The sequence below is a fragment of the Numenius arquata genome, chromosome 18 (assembly GCF_964106895.1).
Source record: "Numenius arquata chromosome 18, bNumArq3.hap1.1, whole genome shotgun sequence".
Classification (NCBI taxonomy): domain Eukaryota; kingdom Metazoa; phylum Chordata; class Aves; order Charadriiformes; family Scolopacidae; genus Numenius; species Numenius arquata.
Genome location: NC_133593.1, coordinates 9,870,402 through 9,888,060, shown reverse-complemented (window position 1 = coordinate 9,888,060; position 17,659 = coordinate 9,870,402). Strand labels below are relative to the sequence as shown.

Here is a 17,659-nt window from a genome sequence, read left to right as displayed (position 1 = left end):
CTCCTGGATCGGCTCCGCGCCCGTCGGGGCGGGGGTGCCGCGGCCGGACCTGCCCCGGGCAATGAGTGCCCCAGTTCCCGTTAGCCCCCCACCCCGGCAGTCCCATCGGCGGGCGCCGCTACAGAGAGTCGGGGAGGCAAGGCTGCTCTGGATCGGTTTTATTCTGCAGGCGAGGACATTTGCGACGTTACAGCGGTGCGGGGGGAGGGGGGGGGGGGGGCAAGGGGGGGCGCGGCCGGGGGTCCCAGGCCCTGGGCCGGAGGAGAGGTCCTTTCCTGGCGGGGACCCGGCTGCCTCCAGGCCCCGACGGGCCGGGCCCCGCTCTCCCCGCGGAGAGGCGGGCGAGGTGTCTGCGGGAAAGTCGCCCCCGGCGTGGGGTGATGCCGCCCCGGGGCAATGAGCGGGTCCGAGTTTGCTTTGTGAGGGGGAATTTAAAAAAAAAATAAAATAAGGTACAAGCAAGCCCCGTTTTTGCCAAAGCTGCGGTCAGCAGTTTTCAGTGGCGGCGAGGAAGCAAAGTCCAAATCGGGTCTAAATTTCAGTCCCCGTTCAATGGTCAGCGGGACCCCCCCGGCCCCGCCACCCAGGGCAGCCCCGGGGGGACGCGCTGTGCCCGCCCCGTCGGGCGCGGTGGCGGGGCCGGGCAGCGCAGGCAGAGATGAACCTGCCGCGGGACACGAGCAGGTTATGAACGCCCCCGAGAAGAGCCCGGGGAAGGGGTTTGGGCTCTGTGTGGCGCCGGGGGGGGGGGCAGCGAGGGGGCTCGCTATGAGCAGGATGAACCAGGGAGGGGGCATAAAGAGGAGAGGTCGGGGTGGGGAGGGGGAACCCGGGGATCCCCACGTCCCTCCCTGCGCGGGGAGCAGCGACAGGCGGCCCCGAAGGCTCCGAACTGCTGCGGCCGCGCCTCGCTGCGCATCCGCGGAGCGTTAGGGCCGGGGGGGGGGGGGGTGTCGGGTCGGCGGGCAGAGGAGGGGGCCGGCCCCCGCCCCCCCCCGTCCCGCCTGGCCGCAGCGCAGGCGGCGGAGGCAGGAGCCTTGGAAGGATGGCAGGGCGCTTTTTGAAGATTTGGGGGTAAATATGAAGTGACAAGAGACGGGTCTTTATTGTGAGGGCTCAGCCGCCTGGCGCCAGGGCCCTCTTCAGCCACCGCGGCCCTCAGTTAATCAGCGCAGATCTCCAAACCGACCTCTCCGCGGGGACACCCACCGCGCCCGCCGCCCCCCCGGGCCCCGGCGCGGCGGGACCGGCCCTAATCCCTCTGCAAACAGCCCCGGCGTGTCGTGTCCCCCCCCCCGCCTCCGCCTTATCTGCCTCCCCCGACCCGGGTAAACAGCCCCTCCGGCCGGCCACAGCCTCGCCGGCTCCCGGCCGCGTACCCCACGCACCCCGACGGCGGGGTCTGCGCCTCCGCCGTGGGCGCGGGGCTGCGGGCGGGATCCCCCCCCCACGCTCACCCCCCGGCGGGTCGGCTGCCGGCAGGGCGGGGGGCGACGGCAGAGAGCGACTCACCCGCGCTGGAGGTCGCCACTCGGGGCCTCGCCCGCCGCCCGCAGCTCTACGCCGGGCCGCCCCGTCGGCGCTGCGCGGCATTGCGCGGCTCTGCGCGGCTGTGCGCGGAGCGGCGGGCGGGGCGCGCCCCACCTCGATCCGCTCTCCAGGATCTGTCGTAAGACGGCAGCCGCCGAGCTCCCCCGGCCGCTCTCCGCCCCCCCCCCCCCCCCCCTTCCCGGGCCCGCCGCCCCCGCCGAGACCGGCGGGGGCCCTTTGCCGCCGCCCCCCCCCCGCCTCCGGGGCTCCGGGCCGGGCGGACCCGGGCGCCGCTCCCCGCTCCGCCGAGGTGGCTCCGCGCTGTCCCCGCACCGGCGGCGGCCGCTCCCCGGCCGCGGCGCAGCCAGGGCTGACCCGGTATGCGGAAAGGAGCCGGGGGTGGGATTTCGAGCACTTTTCTCTGTCATTGGTTAATATTTTATTCTGTTGACATGTTTTCTTACTGCCGATGCTTCCGACACCTTCTTCTTTTTTTTTTTTTCCTCTTTTTTTTTTTTTTTTTTTCCCTTCTTCCCTTCTTCCCTCCCTCCGTCCCCCCCCTCACCCCCCCTCCCGCGCCCCGGAGCTTGGCCGGAGCTGTCAAAACCACGCCTATGCAGATCCACAATTGGTCTGAAACGCGTAAAATCAGCAATCAAGGGGGCTTGGCTCATTAGCGGGCGGATCAGAGCAGGAAGGACATGTGAGATAGTCACAGTTTTACAGAGATCAGGACAAGATCTAACCGTTTCCACTCCGGCTCCTTTAGCCATGAGCAGCCCTCGCCCCAGCGCCGTCCGCGGAGCGCGCAGCCGGGCCGGCCCCGCCGGGGCGCAGCCAGGGCCCGGGGGGGTGTGAGGGCAGCCCCTGCCCCACCGCGCCCCGCGCCGCTCCGCGCAGCCCCGCGCCGGCTTTTGTTTCTATTTTAGTGTTGGGAAGGACTTTACCGGGAGGGCTCGCTCCCTCGCTCGCTCTCCCTCGCTGCAACAACAACAACAAAAAATAAGGACCTACTGTCTCCCCTCCGCAGACCGGGAGTCCCAGGAGCCGGGAACTGTCTTTTTTTTTCTTCTTCTTCTTCTTCTTTTTATTTTTTTTTTTTTCCAGATCTAGTTCCGCTGTTTTTCGGCTTTTTTTTAATGCTTTTTTTTTTTTATGCTTTTTTTTGTGTGTGTGTGTGTGTTGTTGATTTTCCTTCCTCTTCCAGAGACTCGAGCGAGTTCGCTGGGCAGGAGAGAAAAAAAATAAAACAACAACAAAAACCCGCACACACACATTTTTTTGTAAAGGGAATCCCTCTTTTTCTCCTGGATTTGTGGATGCACCGATGAGAGATCCAGCCTTCCCAGGGACTGCCATGGCTTACCACCCCTTCCACGCACCCCGGCCGGCCGACTTCCCCATGTCCGCTTTCCTCGCAGCCGCCCAGCCTTCCTTTTTCCCCGCTCTGGCTCTGCCTCCGGCGGCGCTGGCAAAGCCCATGCCGGACCCCGGGCTGGCCGGGGCGGCCGAGGCCGGGCTGCACGTCTCGGCCCTGGGACACCACCACCAAGCCGCCCATCTGCGCTCGCTCAAGAGCCTGGAGCCCGAGGAGGAGGTCGAAGACGACCCGAAAGTAACGCTGGAAGCTAAAGAGCTTTGGGACCAGTTCCACAAGCTGGGCACCGAGATGGTGATCACCAAGTCCGGGAGGTAAGAGCCGGGCCCCGCGCAGCCCGCCCCGCACCTGCGCGGCCGCGCAGCGCCCTCGCCCCTCCGTTTCATCCCGCTTCTCCCCGGTGCTCGCCAAATCCGCCCCGATGAATTAACGCGGGGAGTTTCGATCCCTGGAGTTTTTCGGAGGTGTTTACCCCCCGCTCCGAGTTTACCCCACATCCCCCCCCCCCCCCAATTATTACTTTTCCGAGCGCAATCCCAAATTGAATTTGTGCGCGCTAATTGAGCGCCCGTAATCCCCCGTTGCATTTGTTTACGCCGCTTCTCGCCGCTTCCTTCCCTCCTGCCAAACTTTCCCCGCGGCCGGGGTCGCCCCCGGCCCTGCCCGTGTCCCCGGTCCGGGGGGAGGGCAGCGGCTGGGCTGCCTGAGTGCGGGGCGAGCTCCTCGGCGGAGGGCAGGGAGACGGGATGAAATCCGGGATGCGTTTTCTCCCCTTATTTCCCCGGAATGGGGTTGGGGTTCGTTTTGTTGGGTTTTGGGGGGGGGGGGTTCGAGATTTTCCCCTGCTTTCTGCCCCCGGCGGGTGCGGCAGAGCGGGGTGAGGAGCAGCGGGATGTGAGAAAAGCTGGAAATCCTCAGCGAAGCTCAACTAAAAGATGGTGGTTTCGGAGCGGCAGCCGGGGCCGGGCGGTGCGGGGCGGCTCGGCGGGGCCGCGGCCGTCGGGGGTCGGCGGCGGGCGGGGGCGGGGGGGGGGGTGCAGCCCTGTACCGCTCTGGGTCTCTCCGCAGGAGGATGTTCCCCCCGTTCAAGGTGCGGGTGAGCGGCCTGGACAAGAAGGCCAAGTATATTTTGCTGATGGATATAGTGGCGGCCGACGACTGCCGGTACAAGTTCCACAATTCCCGCTGGATGGTGGCCGGCAAGGCCGACCCGGAGATGCCCAAGCGCATGTACATCCACCCCGACAGCCCGGCCACCGGGGAGCAGTGGATGGCCAAACCTGTTGCCTTTCACAAGCTCAAGCTCACCAACAACATCTCGGACAAGCACGGCTTTGTAAGTGCTGCTGCGGGGCAGAGCGGAGCCCCCCCGCCCAGGGTAGGGACGCCCCCGGTGGGGTTTGCGCGGTGCCGGGGCTGCCCGGCCCTGCTCTGCCCGGGGGGAGCCGCTGGGCTTTAACAGCTTCTCCCCCCGGCAGCAGCACGCCCGGGGCTGGGATGGACGGCGGGGCCTTGCCGGGCCCTGCGGCGGCCTGGCCGTGCCGCAGCCCTCCCGGCCCCTGCTCCTGCCCGGCACCGAGGGGCAGCTCCCCGCCGTCCTGGGGACGGCTCCCCCGGGGGGACAGGAGAGGATGGGGCCGCGGGCAGCCCCGGGGTCCCCTTGGCTTCTGCATCCCCGACCCTCCCGGTCTCCGCGGCCTGTCCTGCCGCCTTTCCCCGGCCCTCGGGGCTGTGCGGGGAGAGGGATTTGCGGGGGTGGATGTGCGGGGCCGAGGCCGTGGCGAGGGCGGCGGCAGGCCCGACGGGGCGGCCGGGCAGGTGCAGCCCGGGCCGGGGGGAGCGGTGCTGGGGGCGGCGGCACCTGCGCTGAATTTCCGCGGCCGGGAGCAGGGCCGGAGCCGTTGGCAGCTGCGGCTGCTTCGGAAAGACTCCCAAACGCCCCTATTTATTTCCCCATTGATCGTATCTGCATCACCGTCCGGAGGTAAATAAAAAAACCTAAATTTAAAAAAAAAAAAAGTAAGAGCCAAAAAAACAAACAAAAAAAAAAAAAAAAGAAGGAAAAAAGAGAGAGAAAGCAAGCAAGAAACCGAAGCTTGTTGGCACTTTGCAGAGATCCGCAGAAAGCTGGGTCAAAACACGAGGGGAGCGTGATCCTGCGTGAATGCACGGCGGGGGCGGGAGGGGGGGGGGCAGAAATCAGAACGCACAAGCCGGCTATCTTTAGCCTCTGGACAAGCATTTAGGGCGATAAAGGGAAAGTTCATCGTCCAGCGCTGGTGATACGGTAATTAGCGGGGACCCGCGGCCGGCGGTGCGGCGGTAGAGCCGCGGGGCACCGCGCTCCCGGGGCTGCGGGAACCGGCGCTCAGGTGGGACAGCAGCTCAGCAGCTCCCCGGGTCACTTTTCTCCCTCTTTTTATTTTTTTTTTTTCTTTTAAAGGCAGGAAACAGCGTCTTTGCTAAATAATACATTGCAAGGTTATTTATAGATAGCAAGGTAAATCGATAGAGAGGGAGTCTAAAAAAAAAAAAAAATAGCATTTTTTTGATACCGGGGAAAACTAGTTTGGTTCAGTGTTTTTAACGGTTCGCCTCCTTCAATTAAAGATTTCTGGTATCTGTCGTTGTCCAAAATCCGGACTGTGTTAAATCTGGGAGATGAGGGTTTAGCCAGTGCCCATCTGGTCAGAGAGGGATGATTATTTTTTTTTTTTTTTAAAGGAATGCAGATTTGCACGCCTGCATGAGACTTTTTGCACCATTTTCATGATAAATCGCGTTTAGATGATATCAATATAATAGCGATCCGACAGTTCATCAGCAGGTGATTATTGCTGGGGTTAAAAAAAGGGTGATTTTTTTTTATTGCCTTCTAAAACGAAATGAAGTGATAATTATTTAACCATTTGGCCGACGTTATTTGACAATAATTACTCAAGCTTTCGCCGTTCCCCTACCAATTCCGGGCGGTGAATACTGCATTTCAGCCCGACCACAGCAGGTTGAGGCATTATTTAATGGCTATCGGGTAGGAAAACGTTGCCGGTGCGGGCAACGAGGGGCAGGGGGTCGGAACGGCCCCCGGGGCGCGGCTCGGGGGGTTCCACCGCTTCCGAAAGTCCTCAGCCAAATCACGGTGAATTTTAAAAAAAAAAAAAAAGAAAAGAAAAAAAGAAAAGAAAGAAAAACCAAAACGACAGGGTAGAGAATGGCTTTGAGTGCTGGCGAGGCTTTCAGACACCTGGTTGGAAAAAAAAAAAAATGTCTGTTCCTTCTGCAGCGTTGCTCCGAGACATAAATTTAACATGGCTCATGGTGAAACGCTCCTTTCACGTCGCAGGCGCTGGCTGGGGCTGGCACAGGTTTCTGCCGCCACCGACACAAATCGAGAGGCTTTTTAACATTATTTTTTTGTGGTGGTGAGGTAGAGTATTTTTATTTTTTTTTTTTTAAAGAAAAAAAAAAGGTCGGAAATATGAAAAGCGGCGAGAAACGTGTCGAAAACTGGCCTCGCGTTTGCAGGGTAGTCATAAAACGGGGAGATCCCTTTGCTGCTTTATTGCCGAGCTTAACACCCGCAAAGATGCTGCTGCGCCTGCCTTCCCCTGACCTCCTTATTTGGGGGCAGACGGTGCAATGGCATAAACAAAAAAAAAAAAAAAAAAGCAATCTCTCTCGTTGGCATCCGCTGGCATTCCTTCCTCAGGGTGAATTTGTGGGGTTTGTTGTTTTTTTTAGGGAGAAAAGGGATTTTTTTTTTATTTAGGGGGGTAGCTAGACGTGCGTGTAATGCGGGCCGTGAGGCTGACGGCAGCCGCGGGCTGTGCTCTCTCGCCCACCCAGACCATCCTGAACTCCATGCACAAATACCAGCCCAGGTTCCACATCGTCCGGGCCAACGACATCCTCAAGCTGCCCTACAGCACCTTCCGCACCTACGTGTTCCCCGAGACCGACTTCATCGCCGTCACCGCCTACCAGAACGACAAGGTACGGCCAGGCAGCCCCTGCCCTCTCCCCTGTCCTGGCCCATTCCTTATCCCCTGCCCCTACTCCTGCTCCCACCCTGTCCCATCCCTTACCCCTTTTTAGGGTGTACTTCTGTGTGCGTGTGAGGACATTTTGGGGGGAGAGTGGCCAAAAGGCAAGCAACAGGAGAAAGGTTAAACCCCAAGCCCTCAGGGCAGGAGGCGCCCTTCGTAGTGCTACTATTATTACTGCTATTGTTAATACTAATGATAATGCTATTATTACTATTTCTATTATTACTGTTAATAAGTTCCTCCTGGACACTGTCACCCCTTTTCTGGGCCATGGGAGCCTTCGCTGCAGGCCCAGGCCGCAGAGAGCAGCACCGGGGCGGGGGCAGCCTCCTGGAGAAGGTGCTCTGGGCCCAGGAGGAGCCAAAAAAATAGAGCCAGATAAGCTAATTTTAGTTGCTTTCGTGATTTAGCAAGTGTCGCCCTGCGAGCAGCAGAGCCGAGAGGAGTCGGTGGGGAGCGGAGAGCCTCTGCCGGCCCCCTCCAAAAGTTGTGTGTGTGTGTGTGTTTTAACCCCCCCCCTCCACCCCTGGCTGCTGATGCTAATTGACAGCTCTGTCTGAGGGTCCTGGTGGGCTTGTTTCCCTCGTAAAGTTTATGGCGAAGAGTCACAATCGATTAAAGAGCACTTTGTCTGCTCGCCCACCGCAAGCTGCGCGGGGCGGCCGCCGGCCGGTGGGCCCCGTCGAGCGGGGGATGCTGCGGCCCGGGGCGGCCCGGGGCGACCGGGCGGGGGCTGCAGCGGGGCCGGGCAGCCAGGCCTTTTTCCGGCGCCCCTCTCGGGGCCGTATTTCAGAGCCATGCATTATTGAGCGCCCTAATGTCGCCGGCCCCAGAAGCCCGTGGCGGGGAGGGATAAGAATAGCTTTTAAACCAGCGCCGCGCGGCTCAGTCGCCATCTTCCCTCCGGGGGGCCGTGAAAAATAACTTCCTATCATTAAGACTCTATTAATAATTCAAGCCCAAACCTCAGCATCATTTTTAATAAAGCATGCGGTGTGTTAAAGCGGGGCCGCGGCGCGTTTCGCAGCCTGCGCAGTGCAGCCCGGGCTCCCCGACGGCGGCGGCGGGGGGGGGGGGGACACACACCCGGGCAGGACTTCACACCGCCTCCTTTCCCCCCCCTCCCTGCAGATCACCCAGCTGAAAATCGATAACAACCCCTTCGCCAAGGGCTTTCGGGACACGGGCAATGGCCGGAGGGAGAAGAGGTAAGGGGTGTCCGCCGTCTTCCTCCACCCCCCCCCCCGGCTCCGCTCCCGCGGAGGGCCGTGCGGTGCCCAACGCTGCCTCTTCCCCCCCCCGTAGGAAGCAGCTCTCGCTGCCGTCCCTGCGGATGTACGAGGAGCCCTGCAAGCCCGACCGCGACGGCGGCGAGTCGGATGCCTCCTCCTGCGAGCCCTCGGCGGTGCGCGACGCCCTCCACTCCCCCGTGGGAGCCCTCCCCAGCCCCCTGCGCCTCAAGGGCAGCGGCAGAGGTAAAGGAGGAGGCAAAACCCCAAATCCCCCTCCCCCCCTCCTCCCCCAAACTCTGGGTTTCTGCTCCCTAGGGGCCGGTGGGTGCCCGGTTTCTGCGCGGCAGGGAGGCAAACCAGCAGGGAAAAAAAAAGATGGGGATGGGCACGAAGGAGCCCAAGGGTTGGAAGGACAAGAACAGAGCAAACGCGAATGGCATGCATGGTTTGCAAACGTTTTCCTGTTTATACGTTAGTGTAAACAAGAAGAAATGGCAAGGCAGCCCGGGCGCTAGATGCGTTTGCCCGGCTCCTCGCTGGTGCGTGCCCTGCCTTTCATGGCCAGCTCACAGTCCCCTGGAAAAAAAAAAAATATTAAAAAAAAAAAAAAATTAATACATTTGAAAGGGAAAAAAAAAATATGTTGTAACTCCAGGGCTTCAAGCTAGTAAATGAAAATAAACTAGCAGTTCCCACGTTGCAGTTTTTAGATGCTGGGTTTCGTCTCGCCGCACTATCAATCTGCTGCTCTTTAAACTTTCCACCAGCCCCGATTCCCTGCAAACCTTCATCAAAACTGCAACACACACCACCCCCCTACCCGAGCTGGTGGGAGGGTTTATTACACCCCTCTCCTCTTTCAAAGGCTTCCCCGAATATTCGCTCCCAGCCTGCAGAGCTTCACCTAACCCCCACCACAATGTTTTTTTCGTTTAGCGGGAACCGCTCGGGCAGGGGCTCTGCTCCCCTCGCCCTCGTCGTCCCTTCGCCCTCGCCATCCCCTCGCCTCCCGTCCCCCTGCCTCCTCTGCCAGTTCGGTGGGGTTGTTTTGTTTTGTGTTTTGGTTTTTTTTTTTTTTTTTTCTTAAATTAAAGCCCTTTTTAGGAAAGTCCGTACCATACCTTTTGCCTTAAAAGCGCCTGTTTAACCTGCCTCAACCTCCACATTTGGAATAAACCCACGGCGCGCTGTTGATCAGCTCCATGTAATTAAATATATACGGGACCATTTCCTCCAGCGGTGTCCACCCGCCCGCTCTCCCCTTCATCACACACCCCCCCCCCCCCCCCCCGGCTCCGCAGCCCGCTTTGAGTCCGCAGCTAACGAGAGCGATGCTGTAACAGATTTTGGTCCTCCATCAAACGTGTTTTTCCTGTTTGGCAGAGCAACAGGACTGCTGTTGTTAATCCCCTTTCCCCAGAGCCACCGCGGCACGAGGGCCCGTTTCTGTCCCCCGAAATGAGTTTCTCCCGTTAATAACGATCGCGACTTTGCCGCCGAGGCTCTGGCGAGTGACCCTCTCCTCGCCGCCCCCCCCCCCGCCTCCCCCGGGGGCTTCCGCTCTGACCCCTCTGCCCCTCCATCCCCTTGCAGAGGAGAAGCCGGGGGCTGACAGCGATGCGGAGGTGGAGAAGGTGCCCGAGGAGCGGCCGGTGGCCGCCGCCAGCCCCGGCGGGGAGGACGCGACGCCCCGCGGCAGCCCCCGGTGCCCGGAGGAGCGGAGCAAGGAAAGGCGCAGCCCGGAGAAGGTCAAGGACGGCGCGTCCCCCCGAGAGGGACCCGGCGAGGGCCTGTTCGGTGCGCGGGGCCTGGAGAAGGACAAGGTGGAAGGACGGAGGAAAGAGCCGGACCCGAGCAAGAAGGACGCGGAGGGTGGCCTGGGCAAGGAGGCCTTCGCCCCGCTGATGGTGCACACGGACAGCCCCCCACACCTCAGCGCCGGGCACCTGCAGAGCCTGGCGCTCTCCGGCCTCCACGGGCAGCAGTTCTTCAGCCCCCTGGGCGCCGGGCAGCCCCTCTTCATCCACCCGGGACAGTTCGCCATGGCCCCCGGCGCCTTCTCCGCCATGGGCATGGGACACTTGCTGGCCTCGGTGACCGGCGGGGGCAGCCTGGAGAACGGAGCCCTCTCATCCGCCCCGGGCGCGGCGGGGACGGCCACCCCCTTCCCTTTCCACCTCTCCCAGCACATGCTGGCCTCTCAGGTAAGCCCCCGCGCCCACCTCGTGTCCCCGTCCCCATCTCCACTGTCCAGCCGGGCCCTTAGGCCCTCCTCTCCGCATCCTTCCCCAAAGCTCCCCGAATTTGGGGTGCTTTGGGGACACGGGTGAGGCTCAGCCAGCATCACTTCTGGTGTGGGGACACGTGGGGTGGCCCCAGCATAGATCAGGAGCTGTTGGTGCCTCCAGCCTTCACCGTGCCCCCTGCAGCCTGTGGGGACAAGGGGGTGACACTGCCCCGGACCCCTGACTTGCTGCCTGCTGTGGCACAGGCAGGACATGGGGGACATTTTAAAGGTTGGCTTCAGTGCTGATATGAGGAGGAATTTTGAATTACTTTTTTTTTTACAGCTGGTCTGGTTCCCCCATAGGCGGGACGGAGTGAGGAGCCGTGGCCCTGCCTGACCTGGCTGTCCCCATCCAGCAGCCCCCCCCCCCGGCTCCCCACCAGCCCCGAAATGGCTCCTGCAACGCCTGCGCTTGTGTTGCCTTTGCCAGCCCCTATGATGAAACACATAAAGATGTCTTTGAACTCCCCTAATTTATCGATCCTACTTAACTATGTGTTTTAATGTGGTTAAAGGTCTGTGATGCTGCACAGACGGGGGGACACAGTGTGCGGGCGGTGCGGGGGCAGAGAAGGGGCAGGTCCCGCAGAGGGGTTTGTGCCCGGCGGCACCAGCCCGGCTCGGTGCGGGGCGGATGGGGCTCCCCAGCCGTACCCCCTCCCTCGGTCCATCCCACAGGGATATGCCCACCCCGTGTTTTCAGGGTGACACCAGCGTGTCTGCTTTTGCCTCGGCTTTCTCCGGGGAATGCCAGCTTGGGGGGCAGGCAGGAGGGGGGGATGCAGCGGAGCGTCGAAACGGCTCTCAGCCCTCTCTCTCCCTCTTTCTCCGCAGGGAATCCCGATGCCCACTTTCGGCGGACTCTTCCCCTACCCCTACACCTACATGGCTGCAGCCGCCGCGGCCGCCTCGGCCATGCCGGCCACCAGCGCGGCGGCCGCCGGGCCGCTCTCCCGCAACCCCTTCCTGGGCAGCAGCCGTCCCCGCCTGCGCTTCAGCCCCTACCAGCTCCCGGTCACCATCCCGCCCAGCACCAACCTGCTGACCACCGGCCTCCCCGCCAGCCTCAACCCCGGCTCCGAGGGCTCCAAGGCCGGCAGCAGCCGGGAGTCCAGCCCCCTCCCCGAGGTGCCCCTGCACAAGGGGGGCAGCCAGCGCCCCGCCGCCTCCCCCAAGGGCTCCCTGAAGGAGTCCCTCAACGAACTGCAAAACATCCAGAGACTGGTGAGCGGGCTGGAGAGCCAGCGGGAGCTGTCACCCGGCAGGGAGTCCCCCAAGTGACCGACGGGGCGGGCAGCGAGCCCTCCCGGCGGGGCGGAGAAGCACTGGTATTTTGTACAGCACAGTATAAATATTTATTGCGGAGCAAGGGGTGGGGGCGGATGGGGTGCGGGGGGCTGGAGCAGAGGGATGGAGCCCCTCCGGCCAAGCGGACCCACCGCCCCAGAGCCAGGAGCGAGAGGTGGGAGCGCAGGGCTCGCCCGCCTTCCCTTCACCCCCGGCTGTGGGGCTGGGAGCGGTTCCCCCGGCTCCAGCGCGGCCGCGGAACCCCCCCGGCCCCTCCGTTCCCCTGCTCCGGGCACTGGGCAGCTCTGGGGGGGGGTGGTGGGGGCAACGAGCCGGCGCGGAGGTACCCGACGGACGGGGCGGCCTCGAACCCTCGGCCTCAGCCCCGGTTCCGGGGAGGTGAGCGGGGCCGAAACCTCATCTGTGCAAGGGAAGGGGGGGGGGGGGGGGGGGAGGGGGGAGGAAAAAAATAATTAAAAGAAAAAAAGAAATAAGAAACGAAACATGGGAAACGAACCGCCTCGGCAGCCGGCGCCGCGCAGAGCAGGTACGGCGGGGGGAGCCCCGCGGGTACCCGGGCAGATATTTATGAAATAAATGGTAATTTGTGTAAATAAGCTATAAGGATCCCAGAATATGCAAATTGGTATTAATTTATTCAGAGTTGTACATTGGTGTGTACATAATATTTAGAGTTTAACTCATCGCATTTAAGTTTTTTTTTGTTTTGGTTTTTTTTTTTTTTTTTCATTTTACATGAACATATATATTGTAAATGAAAACTATTTAGCTCTTTGTGATTGAAGGAGATATCGGTTTCTTTAACTGTGTTTTAAAATATTGTTTATCCCGCCTGTTCTCTAGGACAATCATGTGCCACCGGTAAAACAATTTTTGGAGTCGTTGAAACTAAGCGTTCAATTCTCTAACGGACTTTTGCGAGGAAAAAAAAAAAAGGAAATCCAAATAGTAACTAAAATATCGCTACAGTGCGGGGTATAGAGAATGCAGGAATAAACCTCAGGTTTTTATTTTTCACTCCAGAACAAAAAAAAAAGTATAATAAATTTAAATATCACAGGACTGTGCTCTATATTTGTTTTAAAATAAAAAGATACATGATTCGCAACGTGCTGGTTACTCGGGTATCTGTCTGTTCAGTTTTGATGAATTCTCACATCTTTCAATAAAAAAACTACTCGGAGAAGTCCTGCTGGCTCCCGCCTGTTTCATTCCCGCCGCCTTCCCGCGGCCGCACCGCCCCGTCGGGGCCGCCGCTGCTCCGCAGGTGCGCAGCGCTGCACGGGTGGGCGCGCCCACGCGAGGGCTCGGTTCCCCGCGGCGGCGGAAGGGACCGCGCATCCCCGGCGGCTTTCCCGGCCCCAGCGCAGGCTGCCAGCTCCCGGGTTTGATGGGGAAAGATGAAAACGCCTCGAGGTGCGCGGCCATCCGCCCGGCGGAGCGCTCCGCGGGGACTCCCGGGGACGGGGAACCTCCGCCGGCTCTGCCCGTCGGGGGATTTCTGCCTTCAGGGCCTTTGCCCGCCCCATAAGCCGCCCCGCCGCGGATGAAGGGGGTCGGCGCACCTGCGCAGGTGCACAGGGTGGGGCGCGGAGGCGTCCGCGGGCGCGCTGGCGGGCGCGCACGAGGATTCCCCAGGTGCGGCGGGGAGGATGCAGCGCCAGGACCCTCCGCAGGTGCGGGTCTGCCCGCGCCGTCCTCGGGGCGCTCCGGGGTGCTTTCTGGTGCCGTCCCGGGAGGACAGGGCCCGGACGCTCCGGTACCGTGCCGGCGTGCCGCGGAGATGCGCCCCGGTACCGGCGGGGACGGGAGACGCTCAGGTACATCAGTACCGGCTGGGACCGGGGTGCGCGGGTCACACCGGCACCGACGGGGAAGGGATGACCCGGGCGGAGCGGCACCGTCGAGGATGGGGAAGGGGTGACCCGGCCACGCCGGTGCCGTCGGGGCCGGGGTTGCCCCCGGGCGGGGGCTGTGGGTCCCCACGCCGCCCCCCCGCGCCCGGAGCCGCTCGGGGCGTTGCGGGGCGCGGCCGAGGAGGACGCAAACAGCCCTTTTCCTCACCAATTACCCTTCTCCCGTTCCGGGGAAGATTTATGAACCCAGTTGCGGGGCGGGGGCGGGGGGCGAGTCCCCCTCGGGCGCGGAGGCGCAGCGCCGGGCGCAGGGCGCCCTCTGCTGGTGCTGCCGCGCACCTTCCGCCGCCCGGCCCCGACGGGGCGGGTCGCGCACGGTCGCGGCTCCTCCCCGGGCTCCCCCTAACCCCCGCCCCAGAGCTCCGGGGGGCTGCAGGCAGGGAAGGGGCTGCGAACACCCTCCTCCACGTCGCGGGAGATGCTGGGACTGGGTTCCTCGACGGCAGGAGAGGAGCCGCTATGGCTCACCGAGAGGAACCGGGCCGTTTCCGCCAGCGGGGGGACTGGCAGGGTGGGAACCGCTTACACAGGAGGAGGGAAGTGTAGTTACTAAAATTAGGCTTGCAGGATTATGTCCGAATAAACACCACGCAGGATGAGTAACGATTTAATGGGCTGTTTTTAGTAGAGGGTGAGTACAGCGTGTGCCGGTGCAGGGGCTCCCCTGGCCCTTTCCACCACCCTTCTGACCATGCTGGGTTTAGGCTAAAGTGGCCGGGGTGAGCTCGGGGGGAGCTCAGGGAGAGATGGTGATGGTGCTGCTGAACACAGCCGGCGCTGGCAGGGCCTCACGCCAGGTTCCTGCACTCCTGGCAGGTCGGGGACAGCCACACTGTCCAGCCCGCTCCAAGGGACGGGACAATGAAGGTTTAAATGTCGTATCCTCCTCTGGGGCTGAGCGCTGCAGCCAGTGGGACACCCCAACCTGCCTATTGAACACAAAGCCGCCCTTCTCCGGGGAAGGAAATATGTTCCCTGCGGAGTGTGGGTTCATGACAGTGACCTCGAGGGACAGTGCCTGAAGGCAGGGAGCTGGGCCTGGCCCCCTCAGCCAGGGGGTGTGGGCAGTGGTGCGTTTCGGCAGGAGCTGAGCTACTCCAGGCCCGGCTCTGAGAAGCCCTATTCAAACGGCGCGACGAACAGCTACTGATTAGTCACGCAGTGCGCCGGGATTATGTTCCTCGGCTATGAAAAGGCACTGGGAGGCCCCGCGGGGGCACACCCGGAACAGCCCCCCCCCCAGTCGTGCCACAGTGCACCCCACAAAACCTGGCTCAGCTGTACCATGTGCTGTGGTCTCTGTTGATTCGGGAAAATAAAGCGCTGGGTGCTCCAGCAACCCCTGTTTTGCAGAAGGTGTTTGATCAGCAGGTAGCACCGGTGGTGTCTCACCAACGCGGTGAGATCCCCAAACACCGGGGATTTCACTAGTGTTAGTGACAGCTTTTGAGGTTTTTTTCAGCGAAATGCACAAGGTGCTCAGCTAGGCACGAAAAAGAGCGTTCCTGCCCTCGGGGTTTTGTGGGCCCAGTGGACAAACCCTGGCTAACTTGGCCACCGAGCCGCCGTGCAGCGTGATAGCGCTGCTGGAACGGCTCCACGGGCGGGTGGTTGTGAACAGAAACACGGGCTTGTGCCAGAGCATCTCGCAGCCCCACGGCGGGGGAACGCTGCTGCTGCTCCCATCCCTGCCGTGGCTTCGCAGGACAAGCCATCCCTCACCCAGGCTTCAGGGCTGTGCTGCTGGCCCCTGTGTGTGTGTGTTATCCCGACGCCAATGCACACTCCCCGAGCACGTCAGATCACTGACGTGTGCCAGAAGGGGAAAGGGAGGTGGTGGCACCTCGCTGGATGTGCATTAGTCCCCGAATGCTGGGGAGGGTGGGGAAATACCACTTTTTGTCACTGCTGTGTGGGATTTATAGGAGTTGACCACTGCACACTCCAGGGGAAACGCAGGAGTGGCACCCTGAGGGTGCTCACCCCGAGAATGATGCCGTGAAGCGGGGCACACCACAATGCAAGGGTCCTGCCCTGCACCAGGAGCTCCCCCAGCCCTGGGGGGCTCCCGGGGTTCATTGGTGCCACACGTGGGAAAGACATGGACCTGTTGGAGTAGGTCCAGAGGAGGCCACAAAAATGATCACAGGGCTGGAGCCCCTCTGCTGTGAGGACAGGCTGAGAGAGCTGGGGGGGTTCAGCCTGGAGAAGAGAAGGCTCCGGGGAGACCTTAGAGCCCCTTCCGGTCCCTAAAAAGGGCTCCAGGAGAGATGGGGAGGGATTCTTGATCAGGGAGTGGAGCAATGGGACAAGGAGTAGTGGTTTCAAACTAAAAGAGGGGAGATTGAGACTAGATATAAGGAAGAAACGTTTTACACTGAGGGTGGTGAGACACTGGCCCAGGTTGCCCAGAGAGGATGCCCCATCCCTGGAAACGTTCCAGGTCAGGTTGGATGGGGCTTTGAGCAACCTGCTCTAGCTGAAGATGTTCCTGCTCATGGCGGGGGAGGGGGGTGGGGTTGGGTGGGGGTGTTGGACTTCGTGGCCTTTAAAGGTCCCTTCCAACCCAAACCATTCTATGACAACTCCTCCCCCCCGTTTCAACGAGCCTTTGCCAGCCCCGGCTGCGCGAACACGAGGTGCGGTGGTCGGGGAAGGGGACCCCCGGCCCGGGGGCAGCGGGGCGGGCAGCGGGGCGGGCAGCTCTTTGTGCGGGGCTGGCGCCTGCCTGCCGCCGCGCTGCCTCCGCGCCCGGGACAAAGCGGAGCGGGCCGAGCCCCCGGCTGCGGCTCCCAATTAGGGCCCCGCCGGCGCTGCCCCCCGCGGGGGGGCGGGTTCGGTCACGGCCTCGGAGCCCCAATTACTCGCGGGGCCGCCGCTCTGTCTGCCGCCCCCGATCGCGGATCAATAGACAAAGAGCAGCGCCGAAAACCTCCGCGGAGCTCTGCTTCCCCCCAGCCGGGCATCCCTCAGCGCCGCGCACCCGCGCAAAACACCTGCGCACCCCGCCGCACCTGCGCGCTCGGGGCGGAATGCGCAGCCGCGGTGGCGGCTCCGCACCTGCGGCCGCAGGTGATTTAGGGGGCTGCGCAGGGCGCGTATTCGCTCTGTGCTGTCGCCGCTGCCGGTTCCCCGGGCCGGGGAAGGTCGGTGGGTCGCTGCAGGGCTGCTGTGGACCCCTCCCTCCCGCCTCGTTAGTGGGGCCGAGCCCCGACGGGGCGTCCTCGGAGCCCCGGTGTGGAGTACACCTTGTCTCTGCCTCAGCCTGCTCGGGTGAGCGTCCCCTGTCTGCTCCAGGGCTTTCCCCCCCCACCACCCCGGGGAAGCCCCGGAGCCTCTGCCCGGGTCCTTCCTGCGGGCACCGGCGTCTCAAAGGCCTCTTCGCCCCCCCCTCGGTCGGTTCTGGCCCGTTAACTCCGCGGGGGCGCAGTCCTGGCCCCGGGCTGGGGGTGCGGGAAGGACGAAGCAGCCGTCTAGGCTGTTCCCCACCGCAAAGTTCCCAGAGCCGCTTTGATCTGTGCGGGAGTCTGGGGGGTGGAGGGGCGTGTGGGGAGGGGGTGGGTTTAAAAAGCTTATCAGGGAAAAAGCAGCTGTTTATTTTGATGCAAAACTGGTTCTTAGCCGCAGGCACCGTTTGCTCCGTCTTTGCAGGGTGGGAAAGGGGAGTCTCTCGGTTTATTCCTGTTGTTTACAGCGGCGGGTGATGGCGAGGGAGATCCGGGCCCTTTCCCAGACCTTCCCCGGAGCCGCTCCGGGAAAGGAGGAGGCGCGGCCGCGCCCCAGCGGGTCTCTGCCGGGGACATCCGACGGGACGGGACGGAGGCTCCCGGGGCCGCCCAGCTGCCCCCCCCCCCCGCTGCTGCCCGCGGGGTGGGGGGCGAGGAGGGGGCGGCAAATCGCTCCAGCCCCCCCCGCCGAAGGGGAGCGGCGCAGGAGCGGGTCGCGCAGCACCGCTTTGCTCG

The 17,659-nt window shown here is 62.4% G+C and overlaps 1 protein-coding gene across 1 annotated transcript; it reads left to right on the top strand.

Moving 5' to 3' along the window:
* Positions 1 to 2,857: 2,857 nt before the first annotated feature.
* On the top strand, positions 2,858 to 11,754 carry TBX2 (T-box transcription factor 2). The gene is made up of 7 exons (XM_074160597.1): positions 2,858 to 3,222; positions 3,977 to 4,244; positions 6,755 to 6,901; positions 8,086 to 8,162; positions 8,260 to 8,429; positions 9,780 to 10,390; positions 11,308 to 11,754. The coding sequence occupies exons 1-7, from the start codon at positions 2,858 to 2,860 to the stop codon at positions 11,752 to 11,754; spliced, it is 2,085 nt and encodes a 694-aa protein (XP_074016698.1).
* Positions 11,755 to 17,659: the final 5,905 nt, after the last annotated feature.